This window comes from Narcine bancroftii, chromosome 1 (genome assembly GCF_036971445.1).
Source record: "Narcine bancroftii isolate sNarBan1 chromosome 1, sNarBan1.hap1, whole genome shotgun sequence".
NCBI classification, from domain to species: domain Eukaryota; kingdom Metazoa; phylum Chordata; class Chondrichthyes; order Torpediniformes; family Narcinidae; genus Narcine; species Narcine bancroftii.
Genome location: NC_091469.1, coordinates 166,449,639 through 166,474,520, shown reverse-complemented (window position 1 = coordinate 166,474,520; position 24,882 = coordinate 166,449,639). Strand labels below are relative to the sequence as shown.

Below are 24,882 nucleotides of genomic sequence, written 5' to 3'. Positions count from 1 at the left end.
GATAGGCTTTTTCAATTAAGAAAGGGGGAGATTCAAACTAGAGGACATGGTTTAAGATTGAAGGGGGAAAATTATAAGGGGAACATGAGGGGAAATTTCTTTACGCAGAAGGTGGTGGGGATGTGGAATGAGCTTCTGGCAGACGTGGTCGAGGCGGGATCATTGGTTACATTTAAGGAAAGACGGGATCGTTACATGGATAGGAGGCCACAAGAGGGGTGTGGACCGGATGCTGGCCAGTGGGACTAGGAGGGTGGGGATTTGCTACGGCATGGACTAGTAGGGCCGAAATGTCCTGTTCTGTGCTGTGTGGTTATATGGTTATATGTCAGCAGCAAGGTCCGTGCCAAAACTGATCCAGTTCCAGCTATTCTTTATATGGAAAGAAACTCCTACCATTTAATATACAATTATATAAGACAATTATATAAGACCGCAGAGCCCACCTCACTGACAAAAGGCAAAGGAGGAAAAACCCAACACCCAACCCCAACCAACCAATTTTCCCCTGCAACCGCTGCAATCGTGTCTGCCTGTCCCGCATCGGACTTGTCAGCCACAAACGAGCCTGCAGCTGACGTGGACTTTTTACCCCCTCCATAAATCTTCGTCCGCGAAGCCAAGCCAAAGAAGATATAAGCATATACAATAGAAACATAGAAGATAGGAGCAAGAGTAGGTCATTCGACCCTTCAAGCCTGCTCCGCCATTCAACGAGATCATGGCTGATCTTAAAGTTCAGTACCCCGTCCCCGCCTTCTCTCCGTAACCTTTAATACCCTTATACTGAAGAAATATATCTAATTCCCTCTTAAATAGATTTAATGAACCTGCCTCTACTGCCCTCTGTGGCAATGAATTCCACAGATTCACCACCCTCTGGGTCAAGAAATTCCTCCTCATCTCGGTCCTAAATGGTTTGCCTATTATCCTCAAACCATGGCCCCGGGTTCTGGATTTTCCCATCCTTGAAAACTTCCCATCTGCTTCCATTCTGTCCAGTCCTGCCAGAATTTTATATGTCTCTATGAGATCCCCTCTCAATCTTCTAAACTCCAGCGAGTACAATCCCAATTTGCGCAATCTTTCCTCCTAAGTCATTCCTGCCATTCCAGGTATCAGCCTGGTGAATCGCCTCTCCACTCCCTCCATTGCAAGAACATCCTTCCTTAGATAAGGTGACCAAAACTGCACACAATACTCCAGGTGGGGTCTCATCAAGGCCCTGTCCAGCTGCAGTCAGGTATCCTTGTTCCTATACTCAAACCCTCTTGATATGAAGGCCAACATACCATTTGCCTTTTTAACCGCCTGCTGTACCTGCATGCTCGCCTTCAGAGACTGGTGTACAAGTACCCCTAGGTCTCTCTGCACTTCCCCATCTCTTAATCTATTGCCATTCAAATAGTAATCTGCCCTCTGGTTTGTATTACAAAAGTGGAGAACCTCACATTTATCCACATTGTAGTGCATTTGCCATGTATCTGCCCAGTCCCTCAATTGATCCAAATCACACTGGAGCTTCCTGACCCCCTCTTCCATGCACACAACCCCTCCTAGCTTAGTGTCATCTGCAAATTTGGAGATATTACATCCAATCCACTCATCTAGATCATTAATGTAAATTGTGAACAGCTGGGGTCCCAGTACAGATCCCTGTGGCACCCCACTGGTCACCGCCTGCCACTCAGAAAATGAGCCATTTATCCCAACTCTCTGTCTTCTACCTGCCAGCCAGTTCTCAATCCACATCAATACTTTGCCCCCAATCCCATGAGCCTTGATTTTGGAAGCCAGTCGTTTATGCGGGACCTTATCGAAGGCCTTTTGGAAGTCCAGGTACACCACATCCACTGGCTCTCCCCCATCTATTTTACCTGTCACCATCTCAAAGAATTCCAATAGATTTGTCAAGCACGATTTCCCTTTTGTAAATCCATGTTGACTCCATCCGATCCCTTCTCTGCTAGTCATATGCTCCGCTATTACATCCTTAATAATGGATTCCATCATTTTGCCCACTACTGATGTAAGGCTCACCGGCCTAGAATTCCCCACTTTTTCTCTACCCCCCTTTTTAAATAGTGGGGTAACATTAGCTACCCTCCAATCCATGGGTACTGATCCTGAGTCTATCGAGTTCTGGAAAATAATTCTTAAAGCATCTGCTATCTGAATGGCCACTTCCTTGAGTACCCTAGGATGTAGATTATCAGGCCCTTGGGATTTATCTGCCTTCAATCCCATCAATTTCCCCAAGACCATGTCCTTAGAGATACTGATTTCTTTCAGTTCCTCCCTTGCATTAGTCTCTATGTTTCCCAACATCCTTGGGAGGTTATTTGTATCCTCTCTTGTGAAAACAGAACTAAAGTAAGAATTTAATTCGACAGCCAGTCCTTTCCTCTTCCATGAACTACAAGGGCTTTGACCAGGCCGTTTTCCAAATGGGCTTTCCATAAGCATGCCAGATTGTCCAGTTCCAGTCCCAGCTGCTTCTGCTGGCTGTAACACTGTGGAAGTGATCTGTGTGTGTGTGTGTGTGTGTGTGTGTGTGTGTGTGTGTGTGTGTGTGTGTGTGTGTGTGTGTGTGTGTGTGTGTCTCTCTCTCTGAGAGAAGGCCTTTTTGACTCTGTTTGCAAAACCACATGACCCTCTTAGATCAGCAGGTTTTCTTCCAGACAGAAGGTGGCTCTGACAAGATCTTTCATCTGTTGCCTTTTGTAAACAACAATCCATTAGTGAAGTCTCTTGAGCACTCTTCAAATCTCTTGCAAAAGCTGTGGAGCTGATATGTCTAGAATGGGGCAGAGCTCCAGTATTTTAAATAAGAACTGTTTTAAAGTGTTTGTATGTGATCTACTGCAACAAACCTTTCCCAATTTATCTCCCAAAAACATTTCTACATACTCTGTCACACTAGGAAAAGTTTACTGTTCCGTCATCTTAAATGGTGCAGAAGGAAATGGATCATGTTATCTGGTAAAATGTCCAAGCCTTGACCTCATGGGTCTTGACTGGATAGAAAGTTTGAACCTACTGAACTGTCCACTTAGTGATATTAGTCAAAAGTTGGAAGTGGTTCATACCCCAACAGCGGAAAATACAGCACAAGAGTTGTTGGTTCAGTTAAAGCAACACCATGCTATGGTATTTTCTAAAGGGCTTGGACAGTGCACTAAAACAAAAGCAAAATTCTGTCTTCTGCCAAATGTGAAACTGACTTTCAAGCCAAAACAACCTGTCCCATACATAGCAATGCAAGAAGTGGAGCAAGAATTGGAATGGCTGCAACCTGAAGTAACTGAACAGGTCAACTACTCATCATGGGCTGTACCTATCGTGTTGGTGAAGAAATCGAATGGATTCCTGCGTCTGTGTGCTGATCTCTCAACTGGTCTGAATGCAGCATTGGACGACCATCAATACCCTCTGCCATTGTCTAATGACCTTTCCGCAAATCTAAATAGGTCATATACATTAAATGGTAGGCTATTGAGATGTGCGGAGCAACAAAGGGATTTAGGAGTTGTGGTAAATAGTACCCTCAAGGCTGACACTCAGGTAGATGGTGTGGTGAAGAAGACATTTGGAATGTTGGCCTTCATAAATCGGGAGTATTGAATTCAAGAGTAGGGAGGTTATGATGAAATTGTACAAGGCATTGGTGAGGCCAAATTTGGAGTACTGTGTACAGTTTTGGTCACCAAATTATAGGAAAGATATCAACAAAATAGAGAGAGTGCAGAGAAGGTTCACGAGAATGTTGACAGGATTTCAGGGTCTGAGTTACAGGGAAAGGTTGTGCAGACTGGGGCTTTTTTCTCTGGAGCGTAGAAGATTGAGGGGGGACTTGATTGAGGTGTTTAAGATTTTAAAAGGGACAGACAGAGTAAATGTGGATAGGCTTTTTCAATTAAGAAAGGGGGAGATTCAAACTAGAGGACATGGTTTAAGATTGAAGGGGGAAAATTATAAGGGGAACATGAGGGGAAATTTCTTTACGCAGAAGGTGGTGGGGATGTGGAATGAGCTTCTGGCAGACGTGGTCGAGGCGGGATCATTGGTTACATTTAAGGAAAGACGGGATCGTTACATGGAGAGGAGGCCACAAGAGGGGTGTGGACCGGATGCTGGTCAGTGGGACTAGGAGGATGGGGATTTGTTACGGCATGGACAAGTAGGGCCGAACTGGCCTGTTCTGTGCTGTAAGTGGTTATATGGTTAAAGCTGAATGGTTGCAAATGCTTTGCAAAGGTTGACTTTGCAGAGGCTTATCTACAGGTGGAGGTTGATCCAAATCCAGAAAATTGCTGACCATCAACACGCATCGAGGACTGTTCAGAAACACACATCTACCATTTGGGGTGAAGAATGTTTCAGCTACTTTCCAACAGATCAGAGACACAATACTGAATGGTGTTCTGGGAGTTGCAGTGTATCTAGATGATATCCTGGTCATGGGAGCACATGCTTGATAATTGTTTGGTCATCTTGATTGCACTTTGTCCTGCATCAGAGACTAAGGTTTTCGAGCGTGTCCAGAAAAATGCACATTTTTTATGAAGTCAGTGAAATATCTGGGTTTTATCATTGAATACATGGACGGTGGCCATATCCACAAAAGACTGATGCCATCAGGTGCACACCTCCACCCACGGATATGATCACGCTATGTTCATTCTTGGGTCTTATTAGTCATTATAGTTTAGTTCTGCTGGAGATGTATAAACGCCGTGATCCACTCAATGAGCCCCTGACTAAGGGTAGCAAATGGAATTGGACTTGAAAATGTCAAGAGTAGTTTAATTGCTAAATTTGAAACTTCTTTTGATGAACTGTGATCCAAACTTGGAGATTGTTGCAGCTTCAACTGCTTCACAGTCTGGGATGGGTGTCGTCATTTCACTCATATTCCCAGATGGGAATCAGACACAGCACGCTCTCTAACCGCCGCAGAGCATAACTATGGACCAATTGAAAAGGAGGATCTAGCAATTGTTTTTTGCGGTGAAGAAATTCCATAAAATGCTCTATGGACAGCAATTCACTCTTCTGACAGATCAACAGCCGCTACTGGCAGTATTTTGTTCAAAGAAAGGAATTCCAATTTACACACCAAACCGACTGCAAAGATGGGCAACCATGCTACTTGGGTACGATTTCAACATTAAATACCAGCTGACCACAAGTATCGGATAAGCTGATGCACTGACACGACTCATTACCAAACAGGAAACAGAGCCAGATGATATTCTTGTCGTGGCAGAGGCCAACCTTCCAAGATGCTATTAACTCACAGCCAGTTACAGCAGAAAGAGTCAGAAAAGCAATGAGCGAAGATGACATTTTTCAAGAGATAATGTGTTACCATCATTCAGGGTGGCCAAAAACTTGTCCAAGAATGGAAATTCAACCATTTTTAAAAAATGAAGGATCATTAATAATCTCTAATAGCTGTCTTTTGTTAGCAGAAAGGATTGTAATACCACAAACTTGGCAATCAGCAATCCTAAAACAGTTTCACAGGGGATATCCTGGAACAAATCGCGGAAAAGCCCTTGCACGAAGCTATGTTTATTGGCCTCTGTTGGATGACCAGATTGAACAACTAACACGGTCGTATATCAGATGTGCCTTGGCTGTGAAGGCAAATTTACGGGGATTTTACACTAATTAATGGGGAGTACTACCTAATCGTAGTGGATACATACTCCAAGTGGCCGGAGATCATCAAGGTAACCTGACCAACTGCATCGGCTACAATTACGGAAATCAAGTCTACGTTCAATTGTTTCGGTGCTCTTGCAACATTAGTTTCGGACAATGGGACACAATTCACAGCAGCCAACTTTGATTTGTTCTGCAAACAATATGGCATCACTCATATTCGCTCATCTCCATATCATCCACAGTCCAATGGTCAGGTAGAACACTTTGTGGATATGTTCAAACGTGCTCTACACAAAGCCAATGGGGAGGGTCCAACAGAGGAGATCCTGCAGACATTCTTGTTCAATGACAGGATCACTCCAACCCCTACAAAAGTCAGAACCTGGACACAGAGATTTGAATATGGAAAGACAGTTTAATCGCCAGCATGGATCAAAACAAAGAACCTTTTGGGATGGACAACATGTGCTGGTGCGAGACTACAGGATTAAGTCAGATGAGTGGCAGCTGGGGAGAATTCTGACGAAGATCGGGGAGGTTCTCTATCATTGCACCGGACAGATGGACCGAATGTAACCTCGCTGAAACACCTGAGCACCTCAGCTTGGATGCTCTATTGGAGACTTTTGAACTGCAGGAACCAAGCACAGCCATCACAAGAAAATGATATTTTACCCGCAGCATCACAGGAACCGTAAGAACTTCACAAACAGTTCGCAAACAAGTGAAGCCCTTCCAAGTGGAGCCAGGCCTCCACTTATATGAGTGAAACAGCTCAAAAGGGGTAGGTGCCAGGACGTCATAAACGGAGTGACCCACAGTGACCTGGAGTGGGTGTTACCACTGGAGCCATTAATCAATTGAATGGTTCACGAGTCTGTCTTGTGACTTGAAGTCAAGCTGGTGTAAATTTCTATAAAGAGCTCACTCCATTTTTTGTAAGAGAGAAGCAGAGAGTTCAGGTATGGTTTGGTGAAACTCTGTGCCTGTTGTTAATTCTCTGAGTAAACTCAAAGTGGGAGTTTGATTCCTCAGCTACGCGTGCAGCCCCAACATTTTTGGCACAGTCACAACACTCTGCTTTCTATTGCCAAGTCAAATTTGGATCCAATTTGCCAAGGATCCCAAATTTAAACCGAGTGCAAGGTTTAGGGTTAGAGCTAGGACTTTGCTACTGCTTTAAAAAATGTATTCGTATTGACAGATAGGATCTTTCCTTAATACAGTTGTTCTGGCCATCTTCCGTTCCAAGTGCAGATTGAGATCACAAGACAAAGGAACAGAAGCAGGCCACTGGGCCCATCAAGTCTGTTCCGTAAAACGACACGAAGTTACTCGACACACGATCCCTCAGAATATTTTCCCAGTAAATCCCCATGACTGATAGCAGAAGGTATCCCATGCCGTTAATATCAGATACTTACATTGCACTTTGTGGTAAGATATGGCTGCAACGTCATAGCATGTTTCACCATCAGATGAGGCTGGATTTTGCTGAACAGGTACAAGGTGATTAAGCAAGCCACCAGACAATTGGTATTCATGCCTTTACTATCTGAATCTGTGGGGATAAAACAAAATGGAGCAAACAGTTATAGTCACAGAGAACAGCACTAGTTTTCTCCTATTCTGTCATTATTCCCCTTATCAACGCTCTCATGATTTTATAGAGAGGAAGTCCACGCAGACATGGGAGAATCATACAAAACCCCTTACAGACAGCGCCAGATTTGTAGACTGGTCGCTGCATCTTCTCTACATTTATCTTCTTAACTTTCTAATTTTTTGGCCCTCAGTAAGATCCCCTCTCAACCTATGTTCGAAGGAAAACAGGCCTAGTTTTTCATTCTCTCACCAGAACTCAATTTCCCGAATGCTAGCAACAATTCCGTAAACCTATTCTGTAGCCTTTTCAACTCTATGTCCTTCCTCTAGCTCAAGACCAAAACTGCACACAATATTCCCAGGGTGGCCTCACCACCATCTTGTACAACTTCAGCGTGACATCCCAACATTTGTATTCAATACCCCAGCTAATGAAGGCCAGCCTTCACGCCTCTGTCTATCTGCTGTCTCTAAAGAACAATGTACTTGTGCCTCTTGGTCCTTTGGCTGAATAATCCTCTTCGCATGCGAGAGCAAGTCTTGTCCTGGTTGGATTTGCCCAAATGCAGCCCCCCATATTTCTGTGTTGAACTGCATCTGCTGTCCCTTAGCCCATCAGCATAATGACTTGCCGTGCCACAAACACCCTTGTCCAAATCAGCTAGTTAAATTATAAGCAGCAAGGATCCTAGTACTGAACCCTGAGGCACTCCACTGGTCACAGTCCTCCAGTCGGAAAGCCTACCCTGCACACCGACTCATCTCTCTAATCCACTTTTGTGCTGATTCCCCCCACCCACTCCACCCCACGTGGTCTAAATCTTCCACACCAACCTACTATGTGGGACAATATCAAATGCTTTACAAAAATCCACATCAACAGCATTGCCCTCATCTACCATCTTATTGCCTTTTCAAGTAATTCTTGATGATTCCCAACACACAAATTCATGAGAGTGAACTTGTTTTTTTTTGTAATATTTTATGGATCATTTTAATATCTAATCACCAATTATATCAAATGTAAAACATCAAGAAAACCCTTCCCTCTACCCTCTATATAATTCTATTAAACAGAGAAAGCACCAAGAAAAAAATCATCCCATTGTCCGTCCGTAGAACAAAACACACGGGGACGTGACAGTCCCACAGGGTTAAAATCTTTACGGAGGTCTACTAGCTGGCCAGTAGTGATCGTAGCCCCATAAGATGGAGGAGGCAGATACAATAGGATCTTTTAAGAAATTATTCAATAGATAGATGGAGCTGAGTAAAATGGAGCGTTATGCAGCAGGGAAATTCTAGGCCGTTGTGAGAGTAGGTTACTGGGTCAGGGCCGTACTGTGCTGTAGATTTCTTTGTAGCTTCCTCCCAGCAATTTCTCTCTCAATGACATTGCATAAAAATGTCTGCAATTACCCAAATGATCCTTGTAGCCTCTTAAATAATGACACCACATTTGTCATCCTCCAATCCTCTGGAATTTCTCCTGTCCTCAGCCTTGAGTAAAAAATATCTGTCAAGGGCCCATTCTGCCTTCCCACAATGTTCTGGGATGCATCTAGACAGGATCTGGAGATTTCTCCACCTTGATACAATCGAAGACTGCTACTGATGTTTGATACGCCCTCGGCTATTGCCAAGTTAAAACAAGTCAGGGTTATAGTCATCTGATTGCACAAGTACAACCTGATGAAACAGCGTTCTCTGCTCCTCTGTGTAAAACACACATACAGACAAATAATACATATTTTATCTATAAAAATACATAAATAAACATGGCTTTGTAGAAATGAGAACTTTGGAGGGTCAGTGTGAGCAGTTCCTTTGGTCGTTCAGCGTTCTCATCGTCTGTGGGAAGAAGCTGTTCCGCAGCCTGGTGGTGATGGCTCTGATCTATCTGGATCTCTTCCCTGTTTCTATTGTTAGTTACATCCCTCACCTCCCACTCCTGCCTGACCTGCTCTACTGTAACCACATGCACACAATATTCATTTAAGGTCTTGCCCATCTCCTCTGGCACATGGGAGCTTCTCCTGATGCTGAATGAGGAGGCTTATTCTTTCCTTGTGACCTTGTTACAATTAATATATTTCAAAACTTTTTTCACATTCTCCCTTACACTGTCTGCCAAAGCCACCTCAAAATCTTTTAGCCCTCTGTGGTGAATGTCGGCCAAGCTGCCTGCTTCTCTTCTGGCGAGCCTTGCTGTACTAACATTGGCTGTGCATCATCCCTCCTGTTAAGGACACTCCCCTTGGGTCTAACTGTAGATGCACCTATTGTCTTTCATTATTGTACCATGAGTTTCTGCGAATAAAAGCCATGATTATTGTTTGACCACATCGTCTTCATCTACTTCATTATCTGGCACTTCAATTTTATTAGTAGAAATGGATGTAGCCCTCAAGACAGAGCGGCTGATAATCGACCAGTCTGCCCCGAGGGCCAGAGAAACTTTCAACCACTGGATTGCTTGTTTCAATTACTACATGGCTCGAAACAACGTGGTCGATGAGGCGATACAGTGGGGCCACCTGAACTCTCTGCTGGTTGAGGTCTCTTTTGCTGTAATACAAGGAGATACCACTCTGGCCATAGCCCGGGAACATCTGACTGTTTACTATGCAGTGCCACGGAATGTGGTGTTTGCTCGACACCACTTACTGACAGAACCCCAGGGAAAGTGATGCTGCCTATGTACTGGCCCTCGACTCGCTGGCAAATGAATGTGATGTCAGGACAGTCAATGTGCAACAAGACTGCAATGGCTTGAAGCTGGATGCTTTAGTCAATGGGATTGACTCCAGTTACATCCAACAGAGGCTGCTGGAGACAGAGCCCTTAACCAATGACTGGGCAGTCACTCTAGCCAAAACACTGAGAAGTGCCATGCGGTCCAGTGAAATGCTAGAAACCGAAAAGGAAACATCCAGGAGTGCTGGAACCTTGAAGGAAAGAACAATGCTACTTCTGTGATAAGAGCTGGAACCCCAGACAGAAGGGCCCGGCTCGATTTGCTACCTGCAGCTATTGTGGGAAACTTGGCCACTTTGATATAGCACGTAAGGCGAAAAGTACTCCCACTGATAAGAAGAAGAGAAGCACCAAGAAAATGCGTCCTGGACCTGCAGAATGGAAGACAACTGTGAAAAGGCAGAATCTTCAGACGAGCAGGCTGAATCGTCTTCAAGTGACGGCGAGGTGAGATCCCCTGTGATAGCTCAATTGACTCCAAAGCTTGGGGGATGTTACGGACTGGAATGGTCGACTATGAAGGGGGAGGTGAATGGTGAGACTCTTGATTGTCTAATAGACTCGGGGAGTACTGACAGCTACATCCACGTGAGAGTTGCCAGAGCCTTATATTTGCGGAGATATCCACCGAACCGAAAGATATCGATGGCTTGTAGTGAACTTACAAAACCTGTACGGAACAAGTTTACTTAAAATTTGCAGGAACATTGCCTGGCTGGTGTATGGCTCTTTATTATGCCGGAACTCTGCGCACCTGTGGTACTGGGGTTAGATTATTCAATCTCAGATGAACAGTGTAGTGTTAAATTTCAGTGGGCCACTACCCACACTTACTATCTCCCGCGCTAGTTACTGCGGTCTGTCCACATTAAAGATCAAAGTTCCTTTCCTTTTCAGTGATTTATCCCCCGAGTGTCGGCCGATTGCCACTAAGAGCCGTTCTTACAGCAAAGAGGATCGTGAGTTTTTCAAAGCTGAGACCCAGAGATTGCTTAAAGAGGGAGTAATTGAACCTAGTAAGAGTCCGTGGCGAGCCCAGGTGGTAGTTGTGAAAAATCACACTAAGAAACGACTGGCTATTGACTACAGCCAGACAATCAATCGTTACACTAACCTGGATGCCTACCCCCTGCTACGCATCAATGAAATGATTAATCAGATAGCGCAATACAAAGTGTACTCCACTATCGACCTGAAAGCAGCTTATCACCAAATCCCCATTAAGAAAAGGGAATGGCCCTATATGGCTTTTGAGGCTGATGGGGGGGGGGGGGGTTATACCAGTTTAAAAGGGTACCTTTTGGGGTCACTGATGGTGTGTCCATATTTCAGAGGGAAATGGATAAGATTGTTAGGACGTATGCGTTACAGGCTACGTTTCCCTATCTGGATAATGTCACTATCTGAGGGAAAACACAGGCCAAGCCCGACAACAACTTAGAGGAATTTTTAGCCACAGTTAAAGAACTCAACCTTACATGAGGGCAAATGTGTGTTCAACATGACAGAGCTACCTATTCTGGGCTACATGGTCCGCAAGGGCGAAATCCACCCTGACCCAGAAAGAATGGCCCCCCTTAAGAAGTTACCACCCCCAAACTCAGCAAAAGCCCGTAAAAGGTGTATGGGATTCTTTTCCTACTACTGCAAATGGGTTCGGGACTACGCCACGAAGGGACGCCCTGTGTTTGACACTAAATCTTTTCCTCTCTCTCCAATGGCCTTGAAGGCTTTCAAGATAATTAAAGCTGATATTGCCACAGCTGCACTCTCGTCCATTGACGAGGACGTCCCATTCCAAGTGGAAACTGATGCCTCAGATTGTGCCTTGGCAGGAAGCCTTAATCAAAAGGGCAGACCTGTGGCCTTCTTCGCCCGCACGTTACGCGGACCTGAACTTAAACATCCTGCCATTGAAAAAGAAGCCCAGGCTATTATTGAAGCTGTTCGCTACTGGAGACACTTTCTAGCCGGCAGAAAATTTACTCTTCTCACTGATCAGAAATCTGTAGCCTTCATGTTCAGTACTAAACACAAAAGTAAAATCAAGAACAATAAGATGGCACGCTGGCGAATAGAACTCTCAACTTATAATTATTAGATCCAGTACAGACCGGGCAGGTTAAATGATCTCTCTAATGCATTGTCACAATCTGCTGCTGGTGCTCAGCTGGAGGGGCTAAAAGAGATCCATAGCAGACTGTGCCACCCAGGAGTCACAAGGTTCTTCCACTACATAAGGGCTAACAACCTTCCTTACTCTCTGGAGGAAGTCAGGAAACCGACTAAAAGCTGTCCTGTCTGCGCAGAATTCAAACCACAATACTTCAAAGCTCCGGAGGCCACTCTCATCAAGGCAACCCGACCTTTTGAGAGGATTAGCTTAGATTTTAAAGGGCCATTAACTTCCAACAACAAAAATGTATATTTCCTTACTGTAATTGACGAATATTCCATGTTTCCCTTTGCGAAACCCTGCCCTGACGTCTCGTCAGTGTCTGTCATTGAGTCACTTGGCAGAATTTTCAGCATTTTTGGTTTTCCCAATTACATTCATACTGATAGAGGCTCAGCATTCATGAGCGCTGAACTGTGGCGAGCCCTGCTATGAAAGGGGGTTGCCACCAGCCGAACCACGAGCTACAACCCGCAGGGCAATGGGCAGGTTGAAAGGGCTAATGCTACAGTCTGGAATACTGTTAATCTTGCTTTAAAAACACATGGTTACCCTGTTACCCGGTGGCAGGAGGTGCTGCCTGAGGAACTACATTCTATTCGGTCTTTATTGGGTACTGCAACAAATCAAACACCTCATGAACGTATGTTTGACTTTCCTAGGAAATCAGGAATTGTGATGGACTGGCCAGCCTGTTTACCTGAGCCTGGAACCGTGCTGCTGAAGAGCCATGCTCGGGCGTGTAAAACAGGCCCCCTAGTCCAACCAGTTCAGCTACTGCATTTATGTTAAATTCCCAGATGGGAGTACTGACATTGTACCCCTAAGAGAACTGGCCTCGCCTGGTTCGCCCCCTTCCACGCACCCCTACTGAGAGGGAAGGGAGCCTGAGAGGTTGGACTCACCTCCCAGCCTGTGACCCCCTAGTAAGCTTTCAGATGGCCATACTGAGGCTCCACTGCCTCACGCTGGCGATTCTGGAGCGGGTCCAGAAGTCAGTCCTTCCCACACTACAGACCCAGGACCTGTACCAGTTCCCAAGGTTGCAAAGGAGCCACCTGTTTTGAGACGAAGCACCAGAATTCGTAAACAACCTGATAGCTGACATATTCATAAAAAATCTCATTATATTTCGATTGCTTGCTAGATACTGGATTATTTTGGCTGTTAGAGTATCTCAAGGCCAAACATGGTATCCATATATATCACTTGCTTCAGTCTTTCCTAGCAGCTGTCCTTTGATTTTAACCCTTCTTCTGTCGGGGAGAGACTGTGGTGAATGTCTGCCAAGCTGCCTGTCTCCCCTCTGGCGAGCCTTGCTGTACTAACATTGGCTGTGCATTATCTCCACTGTTAAGGACACTCCCCTTGGATCTAACTGTAGATGCACCTATTGTCTTTCATGATTGTACCATGAGTTTCTGCTAATAAAAGCCATGATTATTGTTTGACCACATCGCCTTTGTCTACTTCATCAACTGGCACTTCACCCTCCTTATTTTCTCCTATCATTCCAAATGATCCTCAAGGAATATCCTTGAATCTGTCTGGGTGAGTCTGATACATGCCTCCCTTTTGACTATTTTGCACCTGTATTTAGGTAATTGAAATGATAGAATTAAGGGAAATGAATTGCGATGACCTTCAAACATGTCCATAGTTGTCTATGTCCACTTTAATAACACATAAGAGGTCAAGTTGCATTGAATCCAGAGGGTAAGCTTGCCAACTGCAAACAGAATTGGCTTGGTGGTAAAGTCAAAGGGTTGTAGTAAAGGGCTGCTCCTCAGCCTAGAGGTCTGTGACCAGAGTTGTGATGCAGGAATTGCCGCTGGCTCCACCGTTGTTTGTCATTTATATGAATATCTTAGATGAAAATGCCATTAGCATGGCTATTAAGTTTCTGGACGACAAAAATATTGGTGCCTTACCAATGTTTATTGATGCATTATAGAAAGTATCCTGTCCAGATGCATCACAACTTGGTATGGGTTAGGGAACCGTTCTGCCCAAGACCACAAGAAACTGCAGAATTGTGACTGTAAACCAATCTCTACTCCATTGACGCCATCTAAACCTCTTGTTGTTTCGGGAAAGCTGTCAGCATGTTTATCGTACAGAGGGTATTTGGAACAAGCTGCCAGAGGGGAATATAATTACAACATTTAAAAGGATCTTGGATAGGCAAAGGTAGAGAGACCTATGTGGGGAAAATGTGAATTGCCAAGATAAGCATCGTGGTATTCATGGATGATGCGGGATAGTAGTTCCTGTTTTATGGTGGACAATCCCAAGGCTGAGAGCTTTGAACAAAGAGGAGAAATGCCGATCAAATAGGTATCCACTTCTAGGTTTTGGATTCTCCAAAATATTCCATATGGAATTTAAACTGGAGGTGGGGGAGGGGGTGCTTCAGGAGGGAGATTTTTGAAGAAGACCTGTCTTAAATGGTTGCATGAGTGTGGTCGGGTGAAGATTATTCTGTGCTTTAATTGTGTGGGGAAAGAATGAATTGATGTACGCCTCTGTGTTGGAAGATGGCTCTACAAATTGGCCCTCATCTGCTCCTAGCAGGCTTGGGTTTAGTGTAAGATTGGGCATCTATATCAGTTTAGCATTTTGTAAAAACAGGTCAGGCGGTGTGCTTCACGTCTGTCTTGGAGAGAGCTCCACTTCCATATGCAGTCGTGACAAATAGGGCTGCCCGTCTCTGGGCTGGTTCGATGGGAGGAGTGTTTTTGTTTGTGTGTGGGTCCCTTGCAGCTACTGCGTATCCCAAATGTGGTCTGACGAGGGTGAGGAACAACCTCTCGACAGAGGTCGAACCATGATGGAAGTTGCGTCTCAGAAAATTTCGGACTCCAGTTGCCTTCGCCGTTGTGTGATACGTCTGATCATTCCAACACAGGTTGTTGTGGATTTTGATGCCAAGGTATTTGGTCTGTTTGGTTGCATCAAGGGTGACACCCAGGATTTTGTAGGATGTTTTACCTGGTTTTCTCTTCCTGGTGACACGCATGGTTTCGCATTTGGAAGGATTGAACTACATGCCCCATTTTTATGACCACTCTACCCTGCTATCAAGAGCGTCCTCGTCATCAGCTGACTTAATTGGACGGTACACCAAACAGTCGGCGGCAAATAGTCTAGTGGTGCTTGCGACTTTTCCGTGAATGTCGTTGATGTAGAGTAAAAACAAATGTTGGCCTAACACTGTGCCCTGTGGTGTTCCACTGAACACTGGACGCCATTAAGAACTTTTTCCATTCACACACACCCACTGGAGACATTTTGTCAAGAAACTGGAAATCCATCTTTTACTGTTGGAGCGAATACCATAGTAGTCAAGCTTCTTAAGTAATCTTTGGTGGGGAATGACATCGAATGCTCTGGAGAAGTCGAGCACCGCAAAATCAGTGATGACATTGTTATTGAACAGTTTTTGGACAGCTCATTTGTTGTCAGGATAAGCTGGGACCCACATGATCTCTACTTCCTAAATGTCTGCTGATTATCAGCAAGGATATTGTGCCTCATCAGGGTGCTGTCGTTATGTGCTCCAGGAGTTTGCAGCAGGTGATTGTTCATGAAACAGGATGATAATTTGCTGGGTTAGTGGTTGAGTCCTTCTTGAAGAGAGGGATGATGTTTGCCTTTCCCCAAACCAGGGGAAGGTCACCTGAGTCGAGCGACTACTAGAAGATAAACTGCAGAACACTTCAAATAGAGATGTGGAGGAATTTTTTAGCCAGAGGGAGGAGAATCTCTTGCCACAGGTGGTTGTGGAGACAAAATCACTGAGTGCAATGAAGACAGAGATTGATAGGTTCTTGATTATCCAGGGCATCAAAGGTTATGGGGTGAAGGCTGGGCAATGGAGCTGTGATAAAATGGATCGGCTCATGATTAAGTGGTGGGGCAGACTCGATGGGCTGAATGGCCCTTTTCTGCTCCTAGGTTTTATGGACTGATGAACTAAACACAGTCCAAGATATGATCCAAATGAATAGTGAACAATCTAAAGTCTGCAGGTGCTGAGGTCGAGTCCAAAACACAAGCTGAAGAAACTCAGCAGGTCACACAGCATCCACAGGAAGTTCAAGACAACTAATGTTTTGTGCCTGGGCCCTTTTATCAGGTAAAAGCAAAATCTAGCAGGCACCTGAATAAAAAGATGGAGGGTGGTGGGGTTTCCACACACCATCGCCACACCAAGATGTCTCTGATGGTCTCATGTACTGGTGAGGCCACCCTCAAATTGGAGAAAAAATACATGATAGTCTGCCTTGTCAGTCCCTGCCCAGATGGCATTAACATAAATCTCCAAGTTCCATTCATACCTTCCCCCAAGTCTCTCTTTTCCCTCTGCCTCTTTTTCTCCAGCTCCCCATCCCCTACCTTTTCCTATCAGCGAATAACCTTTGGCCTTCTCCCCATCACTGTGTATTGTTTTTCTGTATGTGTGTTGTGTGTCTGCATGTTTTGCACTGAGTATCAGAGAACACTGTTTTGTCGGGTTTAATTTTTTTCAATCAGATGCCTTGCCAGGGATGGGGGTGGAGGCTGAAACATTAAGGGCATTTAAGAGACTCTTAGACAGGCACATGGATGGAAGTAAAACAGAAGGTTAAGGAGGGTTTAATATTTTTTAAAGGAATATATGGGTTGGCACAACATCGAGGGCTGAAGGGCCTGTACTGTGCTGTAGTGTTGCATGTTCTAATAAACTTGACTTGACCTGTGTTCACCCATGAGCTCTCTCCTGTTAGCCAAGCAGCCCTAGCCTCTTCCCCTGCTCCTTCCTCCCCAACACCTACTGCTCCCCCCGACCTTTTTATTGAGGAGTCTGTCTGTTTTTGCTTTCCTGACATCCCTGACCCTCGGTCCTGGGAGGCAACGTGCCATCCAGGAGTCTTGATCTTGCTCACAAAACCTCCGATCTGTTTGCCTATTGAATTCCCAATCACTATGGCTCTTCTCTCCTGAGCCATAGGGCCAGACTCTGTGCCAGAGATCTGACCACTAAGACTTGTCCCTGATAGATTGCCCCCCCACAACATTCTACAAAACAGGAGGTAGAAGACTCTTAGTTATCAACATTCCTAGAATTGTAGAGCTATACGGCTCAGAAATTGATGCGCTCAAAGGTTATCCCCCTTCCCAGGTTTGAACATATCCTTTTAGACCTCATCATGAACGAGTGGAAAAAGGAATCTGGAGATGGCTTGAGGAGGGAGCAGAGGGAATATCCCCTCTGTCTCACATGAACCACCTACCAGCTGAGCACTGGCACACCTTAGGGTTGTGTGCTCAACCTGCTCCTGTTCACGCTACTGACCCACGACAGCATCACCAGATTCAGCTGCAACAGTACCATCAAGTTTGTAGATGACGCAACAGTAGCTGGTCTCACCGATGAGTCGCCCTCCAGAGAAAAGGTGGAAAATCTCATGATATGGTAACAACCTAAGTCTCAATGTGGACAAGATGAAAAGATTAACGCGGACTTCAGGAGGACCAGGAACGACCACCGTCTACAACACATCAACGTTATAGTGGAGAGAACCAACTTCCTTGGAGTTCACTTAACTAGTGACCTATCACGGACACACAACATCTCCTCACTTGTCAGGAAGGCGCAACAGCCACTGCACTTCCTGAGATGACTGAGCGAGCAAGGTTTCCAGCCACCAACATGTCAACCTTCTACAGGAGTTCTATTGAGAGCATTAATTGCAATGAGGTACGGTTATTGCTGTAACAGAGTATATAGATAAGTTTTTGGGAGATAAATGGGGAAAGGTTTGTTAGTGTTGGTCACCCACAAACACTTTAAAACAGATCTTATTTGAAATACTGGAGCTCTGCTCATGCTAGATGTGTCGGGGCCTCAGAGCCTTTGCAAAAGCTTTGGAGAGTGCTCGAGACTTTACTGATGGATTGTTGTATACAAAAAGGGAACAGATGAAAGAGCTTGCAGAGCTGCAGTCTGCAGTGCAACTTGCTGATCTAAGAGGGTCATGTAGTTTTGCAAGCAGAGAGAGTCAAAAAGGCTTTCTCTCAGAAAGAGAGAGACAAACATAGAGATAAGCTCTACAGTATTACAGACAGTAACAGCAGCTGAGACTAGATCAGGACAAGCTTGTGGAAAAGCCCATGTTAAAGATGGGTTGTGAGTTCTTAGTTCAGCTTGGTCAAAGCCCTTGTGGTTCATACAAGAGGAGTGGACTGGCTATCTAATGTTTCACTTGGAATAAGAGAAACAAAAAGGAACTCTGTGGTGACCTGAAAGAAAGAAGTTATCATCTGTAGAACCCTGAGGGGGCAAGTTTCTTCGGCAAAACACTGAAGTAGCTGATGGAAGTAATCAGTTGTGGAGGTCCTGGAACAACAAATCTCTCTGAAAACCGACAAGAACCTTCCTGAGCAGTAACCATTTACCTTTCAAGCACCAAAGCCTGGTGAACTTTTAAATGTTAAATTCTGTGCACAGTCTAAGAATTACCTGCAACCAATGAACTTGGAGGAATGAGAAGTGAGATTGAACTGTGAACCAAAGAACGTTTCTGAACTTACACACATATCACATACACGTGCGCTTAGAATTAGAAGGGGGTTAAGTTCGGTTAATTAAGTCAATAGTGGTAAGCTAAAGTTTGTTTCTGTTTTCATGTTTAAAGATAATTAAACACAAATTTTACTTAAGTAACCCTTTGTTTTGGTGAATATCTATTGCTGCTGGGTTTTGGGGTCCTCTGGGCTCGTAACACTGCAGAGAAATGGATCGGAGATAAATCCATAGGACTATAAGAGTGGATGATTGATGTCTCCCTCCCACCCTCTCCCCCCACCCCCCCTTCGACGTGATCTACTGGGATTTTGTCTGAAGAGGGTGGGCATTGAGAACCCCTTCCATCCTGCACACACCATCTTTCAGCTGCTCCTGTTGGGAAAGAAATATAGGAGTCTCAGACCCAGCATCACCAGGTTATGGAACTGTTTCTTCACATAGGCAGTGAGAATGCTGAACAACAAAAGGAATTGGTCACACTAACCATCTGAGACTGTCATATTTTCAAAGCAATATTTATTTATATTGTTAGGGAATGTGATAGCAGATTGCTGGTCTAGATGTTAAAATGATCATGTAAAGGAAAGTCTGTCACGATTGGGACTCGTCACTGTAACGTGTTATATATTGTGAATTATTATCACTGGTAGTGATTGTAAAGTGAGAAATTAGTTTAGGTTATAAAAGAATTTTAACCCGAGACCTCAATTTTATTTGTAGGGGAGAGTGTTATGGTGTAAATTAATAAAATATATCTTAAAAGGGTAAGATTTTGTTATCAGTTATCAGGTCACATTTCACAAACAGGTCACATATTGTTTGCTATGCAAGAGATATGTGAGGGTGGACTTCCTGTCTACAGTTGGCTTTGCAGAGACAATGGGAAGTGCTTTCACAAGTAGGTGTTAATGGACCAGCATGTTTGAACAGTGTCCAGGCTCAAGAACTGAGAACTCTTTTGCTTTTAAACCTGTGCCAGAGTTTGAAGTGTCTGGTTGGAATTTGTGATCCTAAGAGGGGCCTCGTGGTTTTGCAAACAGAGAGAAAATATCCATTGTTTGGCAAGAGTGTTCTGCAGCAGTTTGTGGTGAAGACTGCAAGTTGGCAGACCTGCTGCAAGACACCATTTCAACATGGATTTTGAGTTCCGAGTTCAGCCTTTCTAAATCTCTGTAGTCTATTGCAGAGGCTGTGGCTGGTTATGGTGTTTCTCCTAGAATAGGGCAAAAAAGAAGAACTCCTTGTGGTAACCTGGAAGAAGAGGTTATCTTTTGGAAAAACCCAAGAAGGGGCAAGATTCTTTGATAAGACACTTCAGTTGTTGATTAAAGGAGATCAGTTTGTGTGTCCAACGAATAACAAATATCTCTGAAACCAACAAAGACCTTCCTAGTGGTAACAACTAAAGTTAAAGCACCAGAGCCCTGTGAATATGTTTAATTCTGTGCACAATACGGAAGGTTGCTTGATCTCAGTGAACTTGGAGAAGTGAAAAGTGAATGATTGGATGATGAGAAAGAACTTTTCTGAACATATAAACATTACATACATGTGTGCATAGAATTGGGGGGTTAAGTTAATAGTAATAAGTTAAATATTGATTGTATTATTATGTATTAAAAAAATAAAACCAGTTTTGTTTAAGTAGCCATTGGTGAATTTCTGCTGCTGCTGGGTTTTGCGTTCTTTGGGATCCTAACAGAAAATATGAACCCTGCATATGTATTGTTTGTCTGTGTGTTTTGCACCGAGGACCAGAGAATGATGCTTCGTCAGGTTCTACTTGTGCAATCAGATGACAATAAACTTGACTATTCATAAGGGCAAATTTGGAGTATTGTGTGCTGTTTTGGTTACCAAACTACAGATATCAATATAGTAGAAAGACTGAAGAGAAGATTTGCAAGGCTTTTGCTGGGTCTTGAGGAAGTGAGTTAGGTCCTTATTTCCCGGCACAATGGAGATTTGATAGCCGTAGGAGCAAACAGATTTTTCCACTGAGTTTAAATGAGAGAAAAACTCAAGAATGTGGGTTAAGGTGAAAAGGAAAATGTTTAAAGGGAACATTTACGGGAATTCTTCCTGAAGAGAAAGGTGGGATTGTGGAATGATCCACCAGATGAAGTGGTGAAATACGGTCAAAGTTTTGACAAGGAACACTACAGCACAGAAACAGGCTCCTTTGGCCCTTCTGGTCTGTGCTGAAAAATTGTCCCACTGATCTGCACCCAGTCCATAGCCCTCCATACCTCTCCATGTACCTGTCCAAATTCTTTTTCAATGTTAAAACTGAGCCAATATTCACCACTTCAGCTGGTAGCTCATACCACACCCCCACCACTCTCTGTGTGAAGAAGTTCCCCCTCATGTCCCCCTAAACTTTTCCCCTTTTACCCTTAACCCATGTCCTCTGGTTTGTATCTCACTGACCCTCAGTGAAAAAAGCCAAACTACATTTACTCTGTCTAATCCCCTCACAATCTTAAACACCTCTATTACATCTCCCCTCATTCTTCTACGCTCCATGGAATAAAGTCCTAACCTGTTTAACATTTCCCTGTAACTCAGTTCCTGAAGTCCAGTCAACATCCTAGTAAATTTTCTCCACACTCTTTCAATCTTATTGATATCTTTCCAGTAGTTCGATGATCAAAAATGCACACATTACTCCAAATTTGGCTTCACCGATGTCTTATACAACATCATTATAGCATCCCAACTCCTGTACTCAATACTTTGAATTATGAAGGCCAAGATGCCAAAAGTTCTTTACAACCCTATCCATCTGTGATGCCACTTTCAAGGAATTATGTATCTGTATTCTCAGATCCCTCTGTCCTACCGCACTCCTCAGTGCCCGACCATTTACCATGTACGTCCTTTCTTGGATTGTCCTTCCAAAATGCAACACCTCACTCTTGTCTGCATTAATTTCCATCGGCCATTTTCCAACCCATTTTTCCAGCTGGTCCAGATCCCTCTGTAAACTTTGAAAACCTTCCTCACTGTCCACAACGCCACCAATCTTAGTGTCATCTGCAAACTTGCTGATCCAATTGACCACATAATCATCCAAATTAGTGCTCTAGATGACAAACAACAATGGTTCCCGCACCAATCCTTGAGCCACACCACTTGTCACAGGCCTCAAGTCTGAGAAGCATCATCCACCACTACTCTCTGGCTTCTCCCATCCAGCCATTATCGAATCCAGTTCACTACTTCACCATGAATACCGTGGATCTGAACCTTCCTGACCAACCTTCCATTATGGACCTTGTTAAAGGCCTTACTAAAGTCCATGTCGACAACATCCACAGCCTATCCTTTGTCAACTTCCCTGGTAACCTCCTCGAACAACTCTATAAGATTGGTTAAACACGACCTACCACGCAGAAAGCCATGTGACTATCCCTAATCAGTTAGTGGCTATCCAAATAATTGTACATCTCATCTTAAAGAACAAAATCCAATAATTTACTGATGTCAAGCTCACTGATCTATAATTTCCAGGGTTACTTTTGGAGCATTTTTTAAACAACTGAGCAATGTGAGCTCCCCTCCACTCCTCCAGCACCTCCCCCGTGGTGAAGGACATTTTAAATATTTTTGCCAGAGCCCCTGCAATTTCTTTACTAGCCTCGCTCAAGGCCCGAGGGCATATCTTGTCAGGCCCTGGGGATTTATCCACCCTTATTTGCTTTAAGACAGCAAGCACTTCTTCCTCTTTAATCTGTGTAGGTTCTATGACCTCACTGCTTGTTTTCCTTACTTCTCTCGACTCTGTGCCTGTTTCCTGAGTGAATACTGATGGCTCCCATATACTTCTCATGAGCCATTCCTGTTTCCTGCTTCCTATATCTAATATATGCTTCCTTCTCCCTCTTGACTAGCTGCCTCACCTGATTCATAACATAACAACAATTACAGCACAGAAACAGGCCATTAGGCCATTCTAGTCCGCACCGAACCAAACACTCCTCTCTAGTCCCACCTACCTGCACAATGACCATAACCCTCCACCTTCTTCTCATCCATATACCTGTCCAGCTTTTTCTTAAATAATAAAATTGACTCTGCCGCTACTATTTCTCCCGGAAGCTCATTCCACTCCGCTACCACTCTCTGAGTAAAGAAGTTCCCCCTCATGTTACCTCTAAACCTCTGCCCCTTAACTCTTAACTTATGTCCTCTTGTTTCAATCTCTCCTACTCTTAACGGAAATAGTCTATCCACATCCACTCTGTCTATCTCTTTCATAATCTTAAATACTTCTATCAAATCCCCTCTCAACCTTCTACGCTCCAAAGAATAAAGACCTAATCTACCCAATCTCTCCCTGTACTCTAGATGCTTAAACCCAGGTAACATTCTGGTAAATCTTCTCTGCACTCTCTCCACTCTGTTTATATCCTTCCTATAATTAGCCGACCAGAACTGCACACAGAACTCTAAATTAGGCCGCACCAACGCCTTATACAATCTCAACATCACCTCCCAACTCCTATATTCCATGCAATGATTGATAAAGGCCAGCATACTAAAAGCCTTCTTCACCACCCTATTCACGTGAGTTTCTACCTTCAGGGAACGATGTACCGTTACTCCTAAATCCTTCTGCTCTTCTGTATTCCTCAATGCTCTCCCATTTACTACGTATGTCCTGTTCTGATTCTTCTTACCAAAATGAAGCACCTCACACTTATCAGCATTAAACCATGGCACTCTTTTCCTACCATCTTTTCCTTGTCCCACTGGTACAAACATATCCTGAACCCAGCATACGTGGTCCCTAAACTTCCTCCATGTTATTTTTGTGCTTTCACCCTTGAACATCAGTTTCCAATTTACTCTCGCTAATTCCAGTCTCATCCCATTGTAATATCCCTTCCCCAATTAAACATTTTCCCATTTTGTCTGCTTTTATCCTTTTCCATGGCTTTGTTAAAGATCAGGGAGTTGTGGTCACTCTCACCAAAATGCTCCCCTACTGAGAGGTCCATCATTGACCAGGTTCATTACCCAGGAGTAGATCCAGTATGGCATCACCTCTCGTTGGCCGGTCCACATACTGTATTAGGAATCCTCCTTGTACACACCTGACAAATTCAGCTCCGTCTACCTCTTGCAGTAAGGAGGTGCCAGTCAATATTAGGGAAAGTGAAATCACCCATAACTACAACTCTGTTATTTCCTGCCCCAATCCAAAATGTGTAGTTACTTAAGAGTGTGGATGAACAGAGGGACCTTGGGGTCCAAATCCATGCATCCCTGCACAGGTTGATAGGATAGTTAAGAAGGTCTATGGGATGCTGGGATTCATTAAATGGGATTGAATTCAGGAGTCGAGAGGTCATGTTACAACTCTACAAATCTCTAGTGAGACCACACTTAGAGAATTGTGTTCAGTTTTGGTCACCTCTTAACAGGAAGGATGTGGAAGCTGTGGAGAGAGTGCAGAGGAGATTCACCAGGATGTTACCTGGATTGGAAAACAAGTCTTATGAGGCAAGGTTAGCACAGCTGGGACTTTTTTCTTTAGAGCGTAGAAGGATGAGAGGACACTTGATAGAGGTCGACAAGATTATGAGAGGCATCGATAGGGTGGACGGTCAGCGCCTGTTTCCCAGGGCAGGATCAGCAAACACCAGACGACGTGTGTACAAAGTGAAGGGAGGGAAGTTTAGGGGAGACGTCAGGGGGGAAGTGTTTTTACACAGAGAGCTGTGGGGGCCTGGAAGGCCTTTCCAGGGGTGGTGGTGGAGGCTGGAACATTAGGGGGATTTCAGAGACTCTTAGACAGGCACATGGATGGAAGGAAAATAGAGGGTTAATGGGTAGGGAGAATTTAGTAATTTTTTTAAAGGAATCTATGGGTCGGCACAACATCGAGGCGTGAAGGGCCTGTATTCTAGGCTTTTATTGGAGTTTTTATATTAATTTAAGAAAATATTGACAGGTACATAGATGGCAGGGGTATGGAGACTTATCGTTTGGGTGTAGGTCGATGGGACTACGAAGAATAATAGTTCAACACAGACAATATGGGCCAAGGGGCCTGTTTTTGTCCTTTTGTACGGGACCAATGTGGGAAATGTAC

At 44.2% G+C, this 24,882-nt stretch overlaps 1 protein-coding gene across 5 annotated transcripts in view; it reads right to left on the bottom strand.

Moving 5' to 3' along the window:
• LOC138735925 (nipped-B-like protein) overlaps nucleotides 1–24,882 on the bottom strand; it is a 1,086,099-nt gene that overhangs the window by 123,720 nt on the left and 937,497 nt on the right. For all 5 annotated transcript variants that reach the window (XM_069884602.1, XM_069884605.1, XM_069884611.1 and 2 more), the window contains one exon: nucleotides 7,098–7,234. In XM_069884602.1, coding sequence (XP_069740703.1) covers nucleotides 7,098–7,234 — 137 coding nt within the window. The remainder of the gene's footprint in view (nucleotides 1–7,097; nucleotides 7,235–24,882) is intronic.